At 47.6% G+C, this 20,557-nt stretch overlaps 4 protein-coding genes across 16 annotated transcripts; 2 read left to right on the top strand and 2 right to left on the bottom strand.

Annotated features, from left to right (window-relative positions):
• Positions 1-304: 304 nt before the first annotated feature.
• LOC117861250 (probable apyrase 6) lies at positions 305-4,383 on the bottom strand. 3 transcript variants are annotated; one of them, XM_034744775.2, is made up of 9 exons: positions 3,597-4,383; positions 3,239-3,351; positions 3,040-3,147; positions 2,783-2,837; positions 2,068-2,262; positions 1,378-1,475; positions 1,011-1,207; positions 858-944; positions 305-783 (listed from the first exon to the last, which is right to left on the bottom strand). In XM_034744775.2, exons 1-9 carry the CDS (start codon positions 4,162-4,164, stop codon positions 597-599), a joined length of 1,608 nt encoding a protein of 535 aa, XP_034600666.1. In that variant the 5' UTR covers positions 4,165-4,383; the 3' UTR covers positions 305-596. The 3 variants fall into 3 exon arrangements, with proteins under 3 accessions (XP_034600666.1, XP_034600667.1, XP_072150546.1); XM_034744776.2 differs by having other exon boundaries at positions 305-765; positions 3,597-4,285; XM_072294445.1 differs by having other exon boundaries at positions 305-944; positions 3,597-4,286.
• A 1,380-nt stretch (positions 4,384-5,763) lies between these two features.
• LOC117860178 (pentatricopeptide repeat-containing protein At3g47530) lies at positions 5,764-9,990 on the top strand. 8 transcript variants are annotated; one of them, XM_072294444.1, is made up of 5 exons: positions 5,764-8,352; positions 8,930-9,005; positions 9,176-9,251; positions 9,526-9,630; positions 9,942-9,990. In XM_072294444.1, the coding sequence occupies exon 1, from the start codon at positions 5,778-5,780 to the stop codon at positions 7,572-7,574; it is 1,797 nt and encodes a 598-aa protein (XP_072150545.1). In that variant the 5' UTR covers positions 5,764-5,777; the 3' UTR covers positions 7,575-8,352; positions 8,930-9,005; positions 9,176-9,251; positions 9,526-9,630; positions 9,942-9,990. The 8 variants fall into 8 exon arrangements, with proteins under 8 accessions (XP_072150545.1, XP_072150544.1, XP_072150543.1 ...); XM_072294443.1 differs by adding an exon at positions 9,331-9,403 and having other exon boundaries at positions 9,526-9,990; XM_072294442.1 differs by having other exon boundaries at positions 9,176-9,403.
• An 882-nt stretch (positions 9,991-10,872) lies between these two features.
• On the top strand, positions 10,873-13,266 carry LOC117860180 (ribonuclease 1). Its single transcript, XM_034743436.2, has 2 exons — positions 10,873-11,608; positions 12,594-13,266. Exons 1-2 carry the CDS (start codon positions 11,339-11,341, stop codon positions 13,017-13,019), a joined length of 696 nt encoding a protein of 231 aa, XP_034599327.1. The 5' UTR covers positions 10,873-11,338; the 3' UTR covers positions 13,020-13,266.
• An 868-nt stretch (positions 13,267-14,134) lies between these two features.
• On the bottom strand, positions 14,135-16,673 carry LOC117860179 (malate dehydrogenase, chloroplastic). 4 transcript variants are annotated; one of them, XM_034743434.2, is made up of 2 exons: positions 16,451-16,673; positions 14,135-15,650 (listed from the first exon to the last, which is right to left on the bottom strand). In XM_034743434.2, exon 2 carries the CDS (start codon positions 15,646-15,648, stop codon positions 14,455-14,457), a length of 1,194 nt encoding a protein of 397 aa, XP_034599325.1. In that variant the 5' UTR covers positions 15,649-15,650; positions 16,451-16,673; the 3' UTR covers positions 14,135-14,454. The 4 variants fall into 4 exon arrangements, with proteins under 4 accessions (XP_034599325.1, XP_034599323.1, XP_034599324.1 ...); XM_034743432.2 differs by having other exon boundaries at positions 14,135-15,654; positions 16,451-16,672; XM_034743433.2 differs by lacking the exon at positions 16,451-16,673 and adding an exon at positions 16,338-16,421 and having other exon boundaries at positions 14,135-15,654.
• Positions 16,674-20,557: the final 3,884 nt, after the last annotated feature.

Genomic DNA, 20,557 nt, shown 5'->3' with positions numbered 1-20,557 from the left:
CAGCTGTCGATGGGAGCGTAGCTTTTGCCACTGAAAGAACAGTGCCAGTTAAATCCTAAAATAAATTAAAAAAAATACATGCACCCGTATCAAGTCCAAGACTCTCATGGATGGGCAGATTCCATCACATGTAACTTTACCTCTAGGCTGAGCTAAACGCATAAATCTTTGTGTTTGCCCACTCCTAGAGGTCGCAGCTCAGAGAAATGAATTGGTTCAGGGTAATAAAATGAACTTTTTCCTTAATAAAATCTACCGAAACTTAAAATTGGACAAGAACCATACATCGTTTGGCGACAGGAAATGAAGATACAACTGGCCAGACATCCGTGGCAGAGAACTTCTATTGATCATTGAGATCTCAGGATTACATCACAAGAAGGAAAACCGTTTTGCCGGCTCTATGTATCATGACTGCCCATGCACAAAACTGTAATTACATCAACAGCAGTTCAGGAATAACACGTCCCAGAGCGAGCAAGAATGCTGCCGCAACCCAGATCGTCCTATCATACACAAGGGCTGCTGCTTGAACTCCGGTTAATTCTGCAAGGCCGTGCGACGATGCATGGTTGGCCAACGGGTAAAAAATCAATTTACGAAAATCTACATACACGGTTGCTGGTGCTCCGCTGCAGAAAGTCCACCCATTCCCAGCGCCGACGTGCGAAGCTCATCGGCTGACCCTGGTTATGATGTACCGGCCTTTCTCCATGTCGTAGATCGTCTTCAGCTGAGGCCTTCTCCACCTCAGGATGGAGAATGCTGTAAATACAACCACAGCTGTAATCAAGAAAAGTGGTGCCAAGCCAGAAGAGTCATAGCTGTTTAGATATGAAACTGATGAGTCTGAGTACTCTGTCCGGTTCAACGCTGTTTGCACAATGAAAGCACCTAATGCCCAGTCAACAGGCACACCGTGGATTTGATTTACAACATCAATCCTGAAACAAAACTCATGTAAATATTCAAGTTTGAAACAAAGAATAAAACTGTAGAAAAGGCTTCACCTCTTATGATCCAGCGGCATTTTTAGAGAATCATGTAGTAAAGCAATAATATATGCTGACGAGAAACAAAAGAGAAGCAGCTCTCCCTCATCGAAAGAACTGTACTTCTTCTTAATCTTTGACCAATCCCCATGGCAAAACTTCTCCCCAGCCACCATCAGATCAGAAAGGAAGGACTTTGAATGCAGACCAAAGAACTGTCAAGCGATCAAATATCAGAAATGAATAGTGTACCATCTGTGACTGAATATTGAAAATGAAAGAAAATGGAGAATCGTGACAGAAATGTTGCTTCCGCTGTTTTTCCTGCATTAAGTTTAAAATATAACTTTTTAAGAAGACTCCAACCAAAGAGAAAGGATCACACCTTTGAAGTATGGTAAAAGTTTTCCGTTGCCAAAAATTTCCCTTCCAGCTCTGGTACAAATGCTGCTCCAAGGCGGCATTCATGATATGCACATCCGTCTGCAAAGACCACTCAGTCACTTCTATTATGCCATGAAACAAACTGAGAATGAGAGTGCACCAAGGCTTATATTCATGAGACCATCCTTGGAGAGGCACCACTATTTATAACTTGAGTCACTGAAAATTAGTGCCTCATGTACCGAATTTTGGTACTCCCCCAGTTATAATTTTAGTACCTGCCTTTTTCCAAGGGGTATGGGTGTCAAAAACCTCTATGTACATTAAACTGTTTAAGACAAATTGCCACTTCTGCAAATTGAGTTTACTAACATTACAAAATGACATTTTGTCCTAACTAGTTTACAATCAAACACAAAATGATAAAGTTAACCTATTCTGTCTGAGTCAGTAGCCAAGCTTTTAACCCCGAGATGAACACAGGCTAAATCTCATGAGTAATGCAGGACTCTTTTTATCTATAGTAGAAGCAGTTGTCTCTACAAAGTAGAGTCTACTCTCATTGTTCCCTGCTGAATTCAGCAAACAAATATGAAGAAAAGGGAAGCACTTCTGAAGAAGGCCAAAAAAAAAGGAAAAAAGAAAAAAACGGAAATGTAAAACTCCACGAGGTATAAGAACAGATGGCTACCTTTTCCTTTTTGCAATAGTGTTAGTGCTGCAGATCTGCACTCAGAGAAGTTCCCCACAGCATGAGCAAAAGGTCTGTACCCAACCTTTGGATCAAGAACACTAACAGGAAGTTTAACTGATCCCACCATACTCGTAAACCCCCTCGGTGTGCAAGGATCTTTGTATTTCGTTTGAGTAATTAAATGTGTGGCCACTGCATAATCAAATCAGACATGATGACTGAAGAATTATTCTGGAGTTATATTTGGAATAGCTTTAGACAATATATATACATGTATAGTAGGGCAAGTCATAGGACATGGACTATGGACACAGATGAAGAATACAACAGCAATAGAGCCTTTTATCCCAACTTTTTTTTGTTTTTTGAAAGACCATCCCAACTAAGTTGGGGAAGACTATAGATGAAACCCAACAAGGGACATTTACAAAAGAAAAAAATAAACATGAGCAATGTGTCATGCTAAAAAGTTATCAAGTATAATAAAGTATATTTCTGTTGTGTGTGTGTGTGGTTCTTTGATGTCTTCCTCTGTCTGTGAGTGTATTTTAGTGATTATGTTGTGCTGGTGTTTGTGTGTTCGTGTTGCTCTCCTCTGGTTACCATAAAAAAAAAGGATTATAACTGAATGGAGTTCAAACAGCCTATACTTGTGTGCTACTTTGTTATTTCACATTGGAAAGGTAAATATGAATTGAACCAATTGACTTACTTGATTTAAGGCCAGGTGAGCTGAGCAAGTCATGGAGTGACTCGTATGCTACATTCTGCAGACAGAATCAGAGAAAACATTCAGAACTTACAAAATAATAGCAAAGGTGCACTTAAAAGAACATAAAGTGTGTCGTGGGTAAGGTGCAGGTTGTTCTATACTTCTGTGAAACTTTGCAATATGCAATTTAAGAAAATGATCATAAGTTCATAACAGATAATGGACAGAAAAGATCCATATTTATGCACACAACTCACCAGACCAAGTTGCAAAAAGCTGTTGCTGTACAGATTATATGAGACATCACCAAACTTAAGCACATGAGAGAATTCCGGAGGCAAAGGCTCACCCGTAACAAAAGTCACCTGTTTGATCACAAATAGGAATCAAGTAAAGACCTCACAAAATGTCAGTGTAGGAGGATCCATTCCTTAGTATGAAAGCAATACACGGAACCTGAACAGAAGCCCCACCAAGCTCAATTATCCCAGTGGTGTCGTGTGGATCACCACCTAGTGTCCCCAATGCATAATTTGCTGCAACCCACGCGTATATCCCTTCCTCAGCCCCTACACAGCATTTTGATGTACTCACATGGTCAGCTTAGTGAAGACACAAAATTCAATTCAACAAAACGTGCACTACACCAATTCAACACAACTGCGTCCAATTGTACTGAAATGCAAGCTCCCAAATTCAGCGGATGTACTTCCAGCTATACTGATCCATTGCATGCAAGAGCTCCAATTCAACACATTTCCGTCACATAGAACCAAAATTAGATAAAAGCTGAGCAATTTACTATGCAACATGCCTGAGATCACAGTGGCCCATTTGTCCTGAAACAGGAACCCCGATTGGCGAAGCGCGCCCCTGCATGACTCCAGAACGGACTCCGCCACCGCGGCATCGAGAAGCCGGAGCCCTGCAGTGGCCATGAGCCGCACCTCGGTGTCCGCCCACCTCTCCCGCGGCACGCGGCGCCGCGCAAAATCCACCAGCGGGGCCAGCGACAGCCCCGCGCCGTCGGGATCCGCCGCGAAGGACGACAGCCCCGGGTTCGCCTTCAGCGAGGCCGTGCGCGCCCAGTCCAGCTGCGGGGGCACGCCCCGGCCCGGACCGGTGCGGTAGGCGATGACATGGACGCGGCTCCCCGTGCTGCCGGCGTCGATGATGACGCCGTACCTCGGGGGCACCGAGCGGGACGCGAGGAGGAGCAGGGCGAGCGCGGACGCGGCGAGGAGCGCGAGGGCGCCGGTGACGCGGCGGCGGGAGCTGCTGGGCTGCCGCCGCTGGGAGCCCATCTTGATCGGGGCGGCGGGGGAGGGGGCGGGAGCTAGGGTTTGTTCCTTGGGCTCGCCGCGGGCATTGGGGCGGCGCATCGGACGGGGGGTGCAGATCGGCCCCGGCGGCTCGCTCGGGCGCTCGGGGGCGCGGCGCGTCGGCGGGGAGGTGGGGTGCCGGCGCGCCGCGGCGAGGTGGTGGCGGGATCCGGTGCGGGGGGTGAGCGTGGGGGCCCGGGTGTGGCGGGCAGTGGAGGGGTGATTGACCGTTAGAGATGGTTTCAGCGGACAGGTGGCAGCGCGGGAGAGCTTGTCGCGTTACCGTGGTTACGCCGTCTTCTCCGGTTGGAGCGGCCGCGGCGAGCTCAAGCTACCGTGACCGTCCATGTCCTTTCCTCGTAACTTTCGGTTTCGTTTGAAGAATTTCTCCTGGGCTAAGAAAACAAATGATTGGACTGGTTAGCATTAGCACTTTGTTGAAAGGCAAAAGGGAAGGAGACAATGGGAACGGAAGGAGGTTTGGGTGGCTAGCTGAATCGCATCGGTGCGTCTTCTTAGAGTTGATGGACGATCAAGAGAGTGTCTCTGATGCCTCGCGTCCTATGACGCAGGGGGCTTCTATCATATAAAAAAAAGTAAAGGAGATAATAGCTTTAATCTATCAACTATTGAAGTAAAAACCAGTGTCCATAAATGACAAAAGGCAAAATATATTTCTAGTCACATTAGTAGCTAGTACATGTGATCGAAATATTGAATAGTTACATCTGCATTAAAAATTAGGTTAACAGGTAAAGGAATAAACCATACTCTTTATTAGAGTCGAGTAAATGTAGCTTTACTATAACTTAAGCCATCATGATTTCTCAAGTTTGAATGAAAAGAAGTTATGCATTTAAATTAAAACCTCACTAGTGGATGATCTCAATCCACTTTATGTACCTAGCGCTTATTGACCATGCACTAGTTCTAACACTTTATATACCATCTTTTGTTAATTTACAACTCAGAAAAAATTTTGTGAGCCTCCTCTTATTGTTCTAGTTGAGACTTCGCTCGGTAAGGAAAATGTTGCCAAAAAGGAGACCTTCGCTCTTTAATTTATTCACCTTGGTGAAAACCAACCGTTCAGATTGCGACTGCGATAGAAAAGTGCTTCACAACCGTCGTCGATGAGTTCGTTCTAACATTTTGTCAACACCACGATTGCTTAGCTCATGGATGTGGTAGATCTGGCGACACAGCGGCAGGTTGGTATCACGCTATTTGAGGCCTCATTTGGTAGAACTACCAAAATGGCTTGGGCTCGAGCTCCTTTGGTGGAGTGGCTTCTCTGGTAAAGTTAAAGCCGTTTTGCAAAACGTTTAGTAAAACAGCTTCTCAATAGTAATACGGGTAATTTTATATACAGGTAATTTTATGGTCACTTGATGCTCGGAGATGTAGAGAAATTTGTGAAGCTTTTTTTCCCTCTTTATTGTGAGTCATTTTGCAGGTTCTCCTCTACTTCACCACCGAAGCCGATGGATTTTATCCTTTTAGTAGGGTTTTATCAAAAATCGATGAAGTCATTTGAGAAGATCCACCAAACAGCCCTGAATTTTGAAACAGAAACACCCGTACGTCCATGCACCTTGCACGCGAAATTCAAAGCGGAATCTGAGCATCTCGTCTCGTCCCTCGCTCGCGCCCGACCGCCCGTGCCGCGGGCCATGGCATCGGCATCGCGTCTCGCGCGCGCTCCCCGCCCCGCCCCGACGTCCTCCCCCTCCTCCGTCGCCGCGGCGCTCCTCGCCTCCGCCTCGGCCCTCCCCGCGCGCCGCTTCCTCCAGCTGCACGCGCACCTCCTCCGCACGGGCCTCCTCTCCCTCACCCCCACCCCCAGCACCACCTCCGCATTCCTCTCCCTCGCGGCCGCCTCCCTCCCGTCCCACCGCGCGCTCGCTGTCCTCGACCACCACCTCACCTCCTCGGCCTCTCTCCCCTCCACCTTCCAGTGCAACTCCATCCTCCGCGCTCTCTCCGACCCCCCCGACGCGCTCCGCTTCCTCCGCCGCATGCGCGCGCTCGGCCGCCGCGGGAACGCCTTCACGCTCGCCATCCTCCTCAGGCCCCGCTGCGCCCCGCCCCACGCGCGCCAGCTCCACGCCAACGCCGTCGCCGATGGCTACCTCCACGACGCCCTCCTGGCAACCTCGCTGGTGAGGTGCTACGCGAACGGCGGCGACGGGGACGGCGCGCGCAGGCTGTTCGACGAAATGCCGGTGCGCGACACGGTCGCGTGGAACGTTCTGATCACCTGCTACGCGAGGAACCGGCGGACCAAGGACGCGCTGAAGCTGTTCGAGGAGATGAGGGGGAGGGAGAGCGAGGCGGAGCCGGATGGCGTCACCTGCATCCTGCTCCTCCAGGCGTGCACGAGCCTGGGCGCGCTCGACTTCGGGGAGAAGGTGTGGGCGTACGCGGAGGAGCATGGCTACGGGAGCGAGCTGAAGGTGCGCAACTCGCTGATCGCGATGTACTCGAGGTGCGGGTGCGTGGAGAAGGCGTACCGGGTGTTCTGCGAGACTCCTCAGAAGAGTGTGGTCTCGTGGAGTGCGATGATCTCGGGTTTGGCAGCGAATGGATTTGGGAAGGATGCCATCTCGGCGTTTGAGGAGATGATTAGGTCAGGTGTTGCTCCTGATGAACAGACTTTTACCGGCGTGCTTTCTGCATGCAGTCATAGTGGGCTGGTTGATGAAGGTTTCAGGTTTTTTGATATGATGCGCTGTGACTACCGATTGAAGCCAAATGTTTGCCATTACGGGTGCATTGTTGACCTAATGGGCCGTGCTGGCTTGCTTGATGAGGCGTATGAGCTTGTGACAAAAGAGATGAGGGTTGCTCCAGATGCGACAATTTGGCGAACTCTTCTTGGTGCCTGCCGAATTCATGGTCATGTTGATCTTGGGGAGCGTGTGATCAGTCATCTGATTGAACTGAAGGCACAGCAAGCTGGGGACTATGTTCTATTGTTGAACACATATGCAGCCGTTGGGGATTGGAATAAGGTTGCAGAAGTCAGGAAGTTGATGCGGGAAAAAGGAATACAAACTACACCTGGCTGCACGACTGTAGAGCATAATGGTGAGGTTCATGAGTTTATTGCTGGTGATGATGCACATCCAAGAAAGGTGGAGATTTATAAAAAGCTGAATGAGATAAACAAGCATTTAAAGATCGCCGGTTATGTTCCAAATGTGTCATCAGAGTTGCATGATTTGGATTCAGAGGGGAAGGAAAGTGCCCTAACCTATCACAGTGAAAAGCTGGCGATCGCTTTTGCTCTCCTTGTGACGCCGCAGCACAGACCAATAAGGCTTGCAAAGAATCTTCGTGTCTGTGTAGACTGCCACAATTTCACAAAGTTGTTTTCTGGTATTTATAACCGTTTAGTTATTGTCAGGGACAGAACACGATTCCATCATTTTGAGGGAGGAAAGTGTTCATGCAATGATTATTGGTAGTCCATCCTTGCCTATCTGTTGCATTTGCAGCGCATCACAAGAATGTGATGTTACCAGAGCAACACTGAATGCTGGAACTGGCAACCTTGAGATCATAATTACTTGAGGAGCTTTATTATGATGACAAGAAGATTTTCACACAAGTGGTTTCCGGCTTTCTGCTGTCATTAGTTAAGTATCACGATCAGTACAGAATAGTGCCCAAGAAAATATCAACATAAGGTCTTTATAATTGGACTGCAGGTTCAGTCATATCATGTGATTTCAGGATTTTTAAGTAGAAAATATTCAAGATCTTGCCTACAACAGCAATATACAAGATTCAGATATTGACTAATTAGAAGGATCATTTATACTGCTAATAGAGACACAAACCTAGCTTATACCACGATATGGTGTCTTGACCAAAAAAACACGATATATTTTCATACCTTAGAACATCCTTCTGTAAAAGCAAAAAAGGAAGTGATGAAAAATCATGTGATTTCTTGTTATTCTATCAAGAATGCCTGATCAGGCTTCACTGACAAGCTCAAGTGCATTGTGCTTCAAACTAACGAAATAAGTGTGGTGACTACTGTTTTATGGTGATCACTTAACATTTTATAGATGTGCAATACAACAAGATAACATACAGAATACATGGACAGATTCTCATGCCAGCAGTTGAAGGACCGCTGAAATCTTATGCATGAGCAACAAGCACTTGTCTAATGCAAAGTGCACAATTGCATGGTCAACTGAAGAAGTTGCCCCATAAGTAATACTGATACCAAAGGTATGTTGCTGCATTTTTTTATGGCGGACCTGAAATCAGATTATCTTGTTTTGATTGATCATAGAATCCCTTTTGCATTAATATGTCCTTTGATAAACGATAGCAACTTCAAAATGCTGTGCCCATGCTTTAGTACTTTTAGTGTACACATATATCTGTGTAAAATCCAACCTGCCTGCATTTGACGGTAATAATAGAGGAGTGATGGCATCCCTGAAATCTGATGTTCTAATGAAAATCGTATCCTTTAGTTGTGTATGAATGCCTAAGGCCTGTTCAAAATTCTAGCAACACCAAGCCAAGTGTAAATTCTCCACTGCATCTGGCATGTCTATACTTGTCAGCAATGAATATATTTCTAAGGGAAAACACATCGCCTGTTTATTTTTGCTCCTTGAGCAAACAAGTATAAATTCCTGCAGAGATTAATTGATGTTATGTTACTTGGTTGTGTTATTGCTACTACTTTTGCCACATTGATTGAATGTTAGACAATCAGGAGCTTGTAGTTAATTATTAGTGCTGCAGTTCCTTGTGAATTTTGAAGTTCTGACAAGGAAAATGTTTGCTTGCACAGAGTGGAACCTGGTTTACTCTACGAGCAGATCCTGGAGATGATGTGATCTTTGAACTACAAACTCCCAAGGAGCACGGTACATGCATGTCCTGAATTATTGCTTGCATTTTCTTCTCCAGAACAAAGTCTTAATTGGCATAGCATAGCAGTCTTCCCCTTGAATATGATCCAACAAACCTTTACTCATCTTACTATCATTCATGACATCATTTATTGGCTAATCATGAGTTCTTTTCTGGACTGCAGTTGACCCCAAAGCCAGCATCCACACCTTTGATACATTGATGATTGTTGATGTGATGGCCGAAGGCTTGGGAATCAGGTAAGCGTAATCTATTTTTTCAATTGATGCCGACGAAATGACATCTTAGTTCATACTACGAATTGCGGGTCACGTCCAGTTATCCCAGCTGCTCCGCTAAGTCGAAGCTGAATGTTGTTTATTTCTCCTCCATGGACGTCTGGAGCTCCAAGGTCTGAACAGGAATACACAAAGTGAATTCAGTCCATACACAGTCATATGGAGGCTACCTTAGTCTATTTGCGTTGATGTGACATTGTGACACGTATCTGTTGCTTCCTCTCCTCTGTGACAGGCATATCCGGAGCACAGTGGGATATCCCCATGCATAGAGAAGGTTCCTATTTGATGTCTCCTGATTCGGTTGCCATCAGCAATAATTGATCCTCGATTAAGGCATGTATCCTTTGGCTGTTGATCAGAGTTAGCCCTGCTTCGGCACGTTTATCATCATCGATCGTACTGTGATTGAGGAAATGCACATGCTTTTTTGACCAAAAATTTGTTGAGACCTCTGATAGGGTATCAGTTAGGTACACCCTTAACTAAGCTGGGGAGATGCTTTTGTAGCCAATCAAATACTGGTGCGTATCTGCACGCAATCGGCATCGCATCTCCAGTGTATTATTAGATCTTATTTTTCTCAGAGAGATTATCAGGTTTCTAATGTATTCCTTTTTGAGTGACTGTCGTTTACCTTAACTGAGGAAGACTTGAAGCAGGGATAAGAAGACGCATGAAGCAACAATGTCACGTCCAACGTTGAACGTTTCTTCAACCAAACCTTTTGAAAAAAAAAATGGTGTTGTCAAGCAACGCCAGACTTGGCGTCTCAGATGAGTGTTCAGCGAGACGAAGCAACACATCCTTTTGTGGGATGATGACAAGCATTGCGTTAATTGGACCTACTCCTGACCTGCTGCGGGTTAATCCTTGCTGGATCACGGACGACAGCCGACCACGTCCCTCGCCGGTGACGTGCTCCATCGATCTCCGGCGAAGCACAGCCGGTTTCGTTCCCCATCAAATCCTAGATCAAGTTTCACCCTATCCGTTGTGGAAAATTGCTGTCGAATTAAAGCATCTATCTACCACCGAAATTGATGTAACAGCTGCCTGCCATGGTGTGCCGTCCCATGCCCTGTCTCTACTACATATCTCCGTCCCTCTCGGACATGCCGGCATGGAATGCTCTCCTTGGCACGTCTCATCGACTGGCGAGTGAGATGGCGTCCGTGCTCCGGCCGCCACGTTCACGGGCATGAGGCTGCCGCGCTTCGCTCGCTCTCCGGTTTCCCACCGTGACACCGAAGTCTCACCAAGTCACCAGCAACACGGACGCACACGTACGTACGCCGTTGCCGGCGACACGGTACGCTAACTGCAGCATTGGCCTTATCATCGATCTCCATCGGCCGACCACACACGGGTCCATTCCCTGCACGGCTGCACCACGCGAAAAATGTCAGCTGCGGAACGTGCCAAGCGCCGAGTCACACGGAAGGAAGGAGACGTGCGTGCACAAGTTTTTCTTCTTTTTGGGGGAAAAAAAATGTGCATGGAACTTTGACATTAATTTCAATTCAATGATTTGTGCTCCAAAGTCTGATTCACCAGACTACAGCCGTGCCGACTACCCACTGAAGCCACCCATGCATTCCTGAGCGTTTTGGGCTCGATCGACCTCCTCCGACCTGTCACTCTCCAACTGGACACGCCTCCAGCAGTCTACTTGCCTTCCACACCCATCAAGCTTTGCAGCTTGCAGGCTGCAGCAAGCAGAAGCAATGAATCCCTCCTTGAATTGCAAGATTATATCTTCCTTTTTTTTTCTTTTCGTCCCATTGGAATATGCTGTACTTCCATAGCTATCGCCATTGACATGCAGTACGCGTGCACACCATTGCTGTGCCTGTGAATCCACACCTTTCCCTCCCGATCCCCCACCCAAAGTTTCCTATAAATCCGCACCCCCGGGTCCTCGCAAACCTCATCATTCAATCCACCGTCGTCTCCGTTTCCATAACTGCAACCACGCACACAGCCTCGTCGTCGATCGATCGATCCGTCTCCAAGAATCCCTAGCTAGCGCAGGTCGAGCTCCGGCCATGGCGTCGGCGCGCCTGTCCCTGGCGGCGGCGATCCTGCTGATGGTCCTGGCCGCCGTCGCTCCCGGGCGCGCGGCGGCGCAGGACTACGACTTCTTCTACCTCGTGCTGCAGTGGCCCGGGTCCTACTGCGACACCAGGCAGAGCTGCTGCTACCCCAAGTCCGGCAAGCCGGCGGCCGACTTCGGCATCCACGGCCTCTGGCCCAACCGCGACGATGGCTCCTACCCGCAGAACTGCAACCCCGACTCCGAGTTCGACCCATCCAAGGTGCGACGTGATCCTTCTTCTTTTTCCTTGTTCTCCTTCTCGGCGGTTGCTGCATGCGTTTGATGCCGGCGTGCTCTTGGTTTTCGCGTGCCACACATCCTTGGCTGGCTTCACGTTATGGTTCATGTTCTTGGCGCTTTGCTGTTTGTTTGACGAGCATTTCTTTTTGTGCTATTCGGAATTTCTGGGGCATCTTTAACTTGTTTATGTTTTGTTGTTCCGAACATATCCCCTTGTCATATATCGATACAGTACGTATCTATGTGGACGATGATCCAACATCTCAAAATCATCTTTTTGGTGTGGATTTGGAATTCAAATCACGCAATAGCGATGATGTGAGGAAGGACAATAGTTGTTCCTTTGGCGTCACTCCAGCAGACGACCCTGTCATCCCATTGAATTCTTGTCCTCTCCAAAAGCAACACTTAGCCCTTGTTTAGTTCCACCCAACTCCCAACTTTGACACTATGCAAAAAAAAGATTCCCCATCACATCAAACTTACGGTACATGCATGGAGTACTAAATGTAGACAAAATTAAAAATTAAATGCACAGTTTTGTTGTACTTTGCGAGACGAATCTTTTGAGCCTAATTAGTCAATATTTGGACAATAATTCACAAATACAAACGAAACGCTACAGTGTGCTACAATGCTGTAATAGTAATTTGGCACCTCCAAACTTCGGCAACTAAACAAGGCCACCTGCAAAATTCGTAGCTACAGTTTCCTTCCCCATACTGTTAACACTCTGTTCTTTCAATGAGAAAAAATGTATCAGTGATTTTTCGTTGTTGTTACAAACTGAATTTACCGTCATCCCAGTTAAAAAGAAAAATCACCCTTGCAAGAGAATCACATTATTCCTGCACGTCCCAAGCAAGCACAGTTCCGAATATTCGTTGCATTAGGCACGGTACTACATGGAGATGTTGCTGTCAGTTTGTCACGCTAACATGACACGGTGCGTGACGCGTTGGCAGGTGAGCGACCTGCTGAGCAGCCTGCGCGCCAAGTGGCCGACGCTGGCGTGCCCGACCAACGACGGGCTCCGCTTCTGGGGCCACGAGTGGGAGAAGCACGGCACCTGCGCCTCCAACGTCTTCGACGAGCACGGCTACTTCCAGGCGGCGCTCCGCCTCCGCGACCGGCTCGGCGTGCTCCGGGCGCTCGCCGCCGGCGGCGTCAGGCCCGACGGCGGCTACTACACGCTGGACCAGATCAAGGGCGCCATCCGGGACGGCACCGGGTTCGAGCCCTACGTGGAGTGCAACCGCGACGAGTCCGGCAACAGCCAGCTCTACCAGCTCTACTTCTGCGTCAACGCCGCCGGCGACAGCCTCGTCGAGTGCCCCATCCTCCCCCGCGGCAGGCCCTGCGGCAGCAGGATCGAGTTCCCGGCCTTCTGATCTAGTAGCTGTTTCCGGTTGCTTCAAAGAACGTGTCCTTTTGCTATCATTCTCCTGCAAGAGGATGGTGATGGAATTGGAATGTTCATTTCCCCAATTCATGGTTAGTTTTGCAAATAAAAGAAGTGCTCATGTGCTGCCAGAGCAATGGAGCCAATTCATCTGTATGGTGCTGAATCGATGTAAACATGACACGCTGAATATTTTCACATCTGAGAGATAAAAATTGATAAAGCCAGTTCGCTTATATGGTGCTGAATCGATGTAAACATGTCAAGAAGAATCTTTTCACATTCGGAGATAAAATTGATAAAGCCAGTTCATGTGCATGGTGCCAGATTGATGTAAACATGCCAAGCTGAATATTTTAACATTCAGAGATAAAAAAAATTGATAAAGCCACTTCATGCATATGGTGCCGGATTGATGAAAACATGTCAAGCTGAATATTTTCACACTCAGGAGATAATAAAATTGATAACCAAAGGAGAATCATTTTCATGTGATAGGTTGGGTGCATATTTACGGCAGTGATTGGTACTGTAAATTCTTTATAATACAAAAAAGAATGGATCAATCGCAGTTTCCCTGTCCCAACCTCGGGACCAACTTTCAGCAGCTGCAAGGAACATTGGTCTTTCAGTACCGGTGGCGTTGACAGATGCCTGGCGTTGTCGACGCAGCAAGCAATTGTGGCTGTGAACGAAACCATGGCGTGCACGGGCCGGCATTCCATCTCCAGGTTTTCCCGTCCAAGCAAAAAAATGGTTCAACAGCAGAACAGACGGAAACGCCAGATTTCCGAGCAGAAAAACAAGCTAGAGACTCTCAAGTCCCAATCAGAAAACAGGACAGCAACAGCATGCCAAATTCTAAAACCACCTGCTTGGTTGCGAGCTCCGAATTAATCTACCAAGACATATGCCAGCTTCCAGCCGTCCCTGTCGAAATAGAGATCTAACATAACAAATTCGACAAGTTATTGTCAACCAAATGGACAATTACATAGAAACAAAGTAATGGCATAAGTAGGCAAGGAAACAGAGTTGTATTGTTAAACAGCAGGCAATACGACAGTACAAACACAACCACAATAGATCTTTGGTACACATTGCTTTCGTAAAAATGCTTTATTAGCTCTCTGGTAGTTTGTAAACTCCAACAACCTACAGAGTACAGACACAACCACAATGGAAAAGGAGCAAAATTTATGTGTTGTGTTAAGCAGGGCCTGGTTCAGAAAAAGATAACTTGGGGGGCATCCAGCACCCACGTACGTATCCATTAGAAGCTAACAACAGCCACAATTGCAGCTCGTCTGGAGCATCTTCCTACTGTCGACACAAAAAATTCTAGGCTGTAAAACTAAAAGCCATTGTGGATTCTAGATCATTGTTCATTTATTCTCTTCTTGTGGATTTTCATTTCACCCGCTTCAAACAGACGCGGCAGCTTCCTGCTGTTTGTTTGCGAACGCGATGCCCTTCTCAATGCTTCCCTTCAGCTCAGCCTTCAGTGCCTCAAGCGCCTTGGCCTCGTACTCAGTCACTCCCTCGAGGTCAGCGGAAACAGATTCGACACCATTCTTCCCGAGCTTGACTCTTGATGCAAAGAATGGCAGATCAGTAAGCTCAGACTGGATAAATGTGCACTCATAGACATCTGGATCACCAGCCAGTGCACGGAGAGATGACTCGACAAAACGGGCAGCAGCATAGGCCATGGACAGGGTAGCAGACCCTGCACCAGCCTTGGCCTCCACCACCTCTGTCCCGGCATTCTGTATCCTCTTTGTCAGCTCATCAGTTTCCTCTTCTGTGAAGGTAACAGATGGCCTGGTCTTGGACAATAACGGCAATATTGTAATCCCAGCATGACCGCCGACAACTGGGACGTCAACATCAATGAGCTTCAGGTTCTTCTTCTGTGCCACAAATGTGTTGGCCCTGACAACATCCAGGGTGGTAACTCCAAAAAGCTTCTTGGGGTTGTAGACACCCTTCTGCTTCAGAACCTCAGCAGCAATTGGCACTGTGGAGTTCACTGGGTTGCTGATGATATGGATGAACGCGTCTGGGCAATTGTCCGCAACAGCCTCAACAAGCGACTTGACAATGCTTGCATTGATGTTAAAGAGGTCATCACGAGTCATGCCCGGCTTCCTTGGGACTCCGGCAGGGATGACAACAACATCCACCCCTTTCAAGCAGTTTGCCAATTCCGAGGGGCCAGTGAAGTCCAGAACCTGAGCAGGTGAATTGCAATGGCTCAGATCCGCAGCAACACCCTTGACATTTGCAATATCGTACAGATGCAGCTCTGACACGAGAGGAGACATCTTGATCAAAAGGCCTAGGGGTTGTCCAATCCCACCGGCAGCACCAAGTACAGCCACTTTGTAAGATGCCTGGGGAGATATCTGAGACCCAGACGTCGCCTTCGGCACAATCCTTGGAGCGACAGAGGCACGGAGGGATGCATTCCTGCCCAGGAATGACGACTCAAATCCAAAGCTAACAGATGATGATGATGCCTTTAAACCATAGCGGCTTGTGACACCATGGTTCCTTGGCTTTTGGATCAGCCCAGCCTGCGCGCTAACTGAGCTGAAGGCAACAGTTGACGCCATGCCTGACTGCAGAAACAAAGTTCTGTTAGATTTATATATACGCAGATGATATAGCAGATAATAGACAGAGCAGTAACTAGAAGAATCAGATGTTCCAGCTACAGCAATAGGTCTAGAACAGAACAAAAGCAGTCACAAGAAATTGAACCCGGTATCATTTGGCTACGGGATGGCACATTGAAATTCAATCTCCCAACCATCACTAGCACAACCGAGGACACACTCACTCTACGTGGACCTCAACTAGCATTCCATCCACATACAGAAAATGTTCATGAGATGTCAACGTGAATTGCCCAATAAAATAAAATCACGTCTATGGACAGATTCCAGAGCGAACAAAATCCTTCCCATGACTTGTCGCCATTGAAAATAAGACTAAATTATATTCCTATCACTCAAATTTGGAGCTAGAAATCTAGATTAAACAGCCCTTCAAATCATATTCAGCTAACCAACAAGCAAGCTATCGGGCACACCATCTCTATCCGGAATTGGACACAGATGGGCGAAATCGAGCAGGTTCTCCTCAGAACATGCCATCGCGGCGGCAGCCATCTGGCCGAGTCGAACATATCGGGACGACAACTCCCCGCTGCATGCAGGCACAGCAGAAACACCTAGATCTACACACGCCAGCCCCAGGACGAGAGAATGAACAAACAGACCAAATCAGGAATAGATCCGACCTGCAGCGACGCGAGATGGGCGCGGCCGGGATCCAACCTCAGGGAGAAGGAGGGGGGGAGGGGGGGGGGGGGGGGGGGGGGGGGGGGGGGATGGCAGTGGGTTGCTGTCTCACCTCCGCGCGGTCTCCTCGGCTGGCGGCTTTTGAAGGCTCCTTTCCCTGGCTCGCCTCGCGCTTGGTGGGGCGGGGGAAGGTGAGGGCGGCGCTCGGGAGCCTCGTGAGCAGCGGCAATGGCCAGAGGCCCAAAGCGGGGAGGGAGGGGGCGGCGGCGGCAAAGGAAAAAGCGCTCCGGCTCTGGGCTCCTCAGTCGCAGGAGGGGCACCCCCGCGGCGGCGCTTTTTATTTTGCGTCTCGACGGAGACGGCGATGGCGACGGGCGGCCTTGGAAACAACGGCTGTGGACCCAGCAGCGGAAGGCTGGAGGGCCCCCCGGAAACCCTTCTTGCCCCGCGCGCGTGGACCCGGCCTAAGGAGCCGAAGGCGCGCGCGCGCCTGGACCGTTCGGGCGGGCCTGGTGCGCCGGGTGTTCGTAGAGAGGGGTAGGTGAGGCGCACGCGGGTGCCTGGAGCCAAGCCAGCCAGCCAGGACGTGGCGGCGCCGTGCACGGGGGAACGCCGTTGCTTTTCCGGCACATTTTTTTGGTTGCGCTGCGTGTGAGGGGGGGGGGGGGGGGGGGGGGGGTTGGTGCGGCCGGCGGGAGCAGAGAGGGACGTGTCTCACTGTCTCTCGACGTCTCGTCGATATTTCCGCGGTCCTACACGGACGGAACGGACGGCTCCGGTAGCTTTCGCTTACGTGCGGGCCCGGAAAACAAAGGTTCAGTATGAAGAAGAGCAGGGGGGCGCTGGGCCGTCAAAGTAGGCCTGGGCCAGGCTTGGAGCCTGTCTGTTGTCCTGTTACGTACTACGTCAATTAAACAGGGAAAGTGGGTCTGCTAAGGATTGAGTACAATGGGCTGCTTATGTGTCACGGCCCACTTTTCCTCCAGCATGTCTAAAAACACACGGCCCATATTTCAGTTTACTGTTTAACGAACGCAACCAAGGCCAGGCCTTGGGCCCCTGGCAGATGGCCTCATCTCTCGTGCGTGCGACGAAGGGAATGCGTTCTATTGTTAAATCGCTCTTCAAATTTCGAAAATTGATATTGCAAACTTGCATAGGTTTCCACGTGACATTTGCAGATATCTGAGCCATTTAGCATCAGGAACACCTAGAAGCGGCTGCAAACCAGCAGCAGCTACAGAAGTTACAGCCAGTGCATTTTCTTTTCATTTCTAGCTGCACAAATCTAGTCTTTTTTAGCTGTAGATGCTTGAGCTGCAAGCGTGCATGCAGTGCCCTTCAAGACTAGAGATACAATAAGCATGCATGATGTCTGCCAAAAGTTTTTTTTTCTACCTCAACTCCGAGGAAAACCTCCTGGCGACTGACGCTGAAGAGCTCCTTTGCACACCAGCACGCCCGTGAAACACGCAAGAAGATTCATTTGTCTTCCAAGTGATCGAGTTTTGCGCCTTGTAATCGGACACACTCCGTTCATGCAACATCTGGTAATAAGCAGACTTGGACAACTGGTGTATTCCATTCTGCGTTCATCTCCAAATGATTGGCTGTAGATGTACTTGGGGTAGCCTCTCACAAAGATGGATGATGTAGTTGTACTCAACTCTGTGGCTTGAATGGACAATAGATCTTCAGGCTTCTTTCCTTTCTGGTTCTTCTTTTCAAGAGGCAAATATTCAGATTTCCAGAAGCCACAGCGTATGCATGCGGCATTATATTACTGCTCGTCGCGTGCACGTGCCATTTTCGCGGATGATCAAGTGGCCGTCGGCATCAGGAGAGCACTGGAACGATCGACAGTGGAGCCACGTGTCCATGCCGCACGTCGTCGCAGGAAAACATCATGGAGATTGGGACCCTGAACCTGCATGATGCATGGGCATGGCTGGCGGCAGTGCATAATCATCCTCTGTTTGGCACTCGATCCAGGGGTCGCCTCTTGTTGGTGCTTGTTATTGGGGGCCTTTATTAGTGCTCGGAAAAAATCCCGTGCCACGTGGGAAAAGGCATGCAGGATAGATTACTCTGGACCAAGGATACGATGGAGCATTCTAGGTCCCAGGACAAGCTATTTACTTCCTTCGTCTCAAAAAAAATAGCTTCTCGAAAAGTCAAACAATTTCAAATTTAATCAAATTTATAAAAAAATACTAAAATTCACATCTTCAAATAGATTTAGTATAAAAATATATTACATGATCAATCTATTGATATTTATTTTGTACCATAAATATTTGTATTATTTTGTATAAATTTGGTCAAATTTAAATTTGGTTGATTTATCGGGAAGCGAGAGTTGCTTTTTTTTTTAGGACAGAGGGAGTATAACTTCAACAACAATCCAGAAAAAGGTTGCCAAGGGTTATTTTGCTGATTGGCTAGCTGCTGCCAGATGTTGTGCAGCATGTGCGAGAAATTACAGTATGCTGTGAACGAAACATGAATTGATCTGTACTGAGTCTTATGATGGGCTGCTTAAATAAAATGCTACGTGGTGGTTTAATTTGGACCTTGAATAGTCGTAAAGACACATAGTCGTATCCTACCACAGCAACCCTAAACCCCGAACCCTATCAGGTCCTTGCCATATAATACTACTCCAACAGCATTTCGATGTTGTGAACTGAACGTAGTTCGGCTGATAAGATTTCTTGTGGTGGAACCTGCCTATCAGAGTTCGACAGCGAGACGCTATTCTTTCAGTAGTAAGCGATGTAGGCCCGTCGACAGCGAGGCGTCAGTAGTAACTTCGTCAATCTCGAGAATTTGCTAGCTCAATCTTTCATAGGAGCGAGTGTGCGTAGTACGTGAGCGTCTGCGTCGTACCGTGTGATTCGAAAAAAAAAAAGTAAACGTCACTTACTTGTATAGGGAACGGTCTCTGGCCCTAACTGAGCTAAAGCGAACTCTTCTCTTTTGCCCCCCTTTTGCGAATCAGCTTTCACGTAAACGTTCGCCTCTTCGTCGTCACGGAAAACGTGACCTTCAATTCTTCTAAGCAGGTGTCCTCGCTATCATGTTGTACATGGATTTGGCAACATTTTTTGACAACTTACAGAAGCAATCACTGAACGAGGGAACCTCCCCGGCACTGTAGTGAACTGAGTGGTAAACAGATCTTCAGGTTTCTAGCAGCCACCAATGCCAGCAGGGGTGTGTATCCTCTCTCATCGATCACATGCATGTGCCTTTTTTTGTTTCTGCGGCCGGATCAAGTGGCCATCGGCATCAAGAAATAGTGCAGTAGCCATATCGACGACGGATCGATCCCCGTGTCCAAGTCCCTCTTCTCCGTCGCAGGAATTATCAAGGCCTGCATCCACGGCTCGGCACCAGTGTATTATAACGATTCTTTTCGGCACTGGATCTTGTCTGCCGCCATTCGGTGGCAGTAAGTAGCCTGCTGGTTAGTGCTTTGTTGGGGCCTTAGCCTTATTGCTTTGACAAAATCCAAGACCGTTGCGTCCAATCAACATGCGTGTGTTATATATATGCCAAGCTAATTGTTCTCTCGAGTCTCATCGGGCCATCCAACCTTAATTATTCGTGCTTGCTATTCAGTGATCGACTACTACTTAGCTAATTAGTCTGTCAACTCGTGCTCCACTAAAAACTACTTAATTTTAAAAGGCAAAAGTATTAAAAACTCATAAAATTGATTAGGACATGGCTCTCTTTTATTTTTAATTAGATAGTTTAGATGCAAACTTAGGTGTTATTTTTAATTATGATAAATGTGGGTAATTTAGATGTAAATTTAGGGATTTTTTAGATTATTTTTTAATGGTATAGTTGGGTAATTTATATGAAGATTAAGGGTTGCTTTAGGTTATTTTTCATAATGACCGAGACCAATAATTTATATATAGGCTTAATGGTTAATTAGACTATTTTATAATGGTAGAGGTGAGTATTTTTTTAAAAAAATATAATAAATATAATCACTATTATTATTACCGATGGTTAGAATCCACTAGATTGATATGGCTCGATATTTCTGGATTTTGTGAAAAAATTATAGGATTTTTTCTAATGAGTCTAGTAAGAATCAGCATGGATCATAAGACACCGCAATGTTCGAGGGTGGACCACGTGTGCATGTCGTCGTTCGTCGTAGCAGGAGAACACTGGGGTCCTATGCCTCAAATGACACCAA

This window comes from Setaria viridis, chromosome 6 (genome assembly GCF_005286985.2).
Source record: "Setaria viridis chromosome 6, Setaria_viridis_v4.0, whole genome shotgun sequence".
Classification (NCBI taxonomy): domain Eukaryota; kingdom Viridiplantae; phylum Streptophyta; class Magnoliopsida; order Poales; family Poaceae; genus Setaria; species Setaria viridis.
Note: the sequence above shows the minus strand (reverse complement) of the source record. Positions and strands in the feature narration are given on the sequence as shown.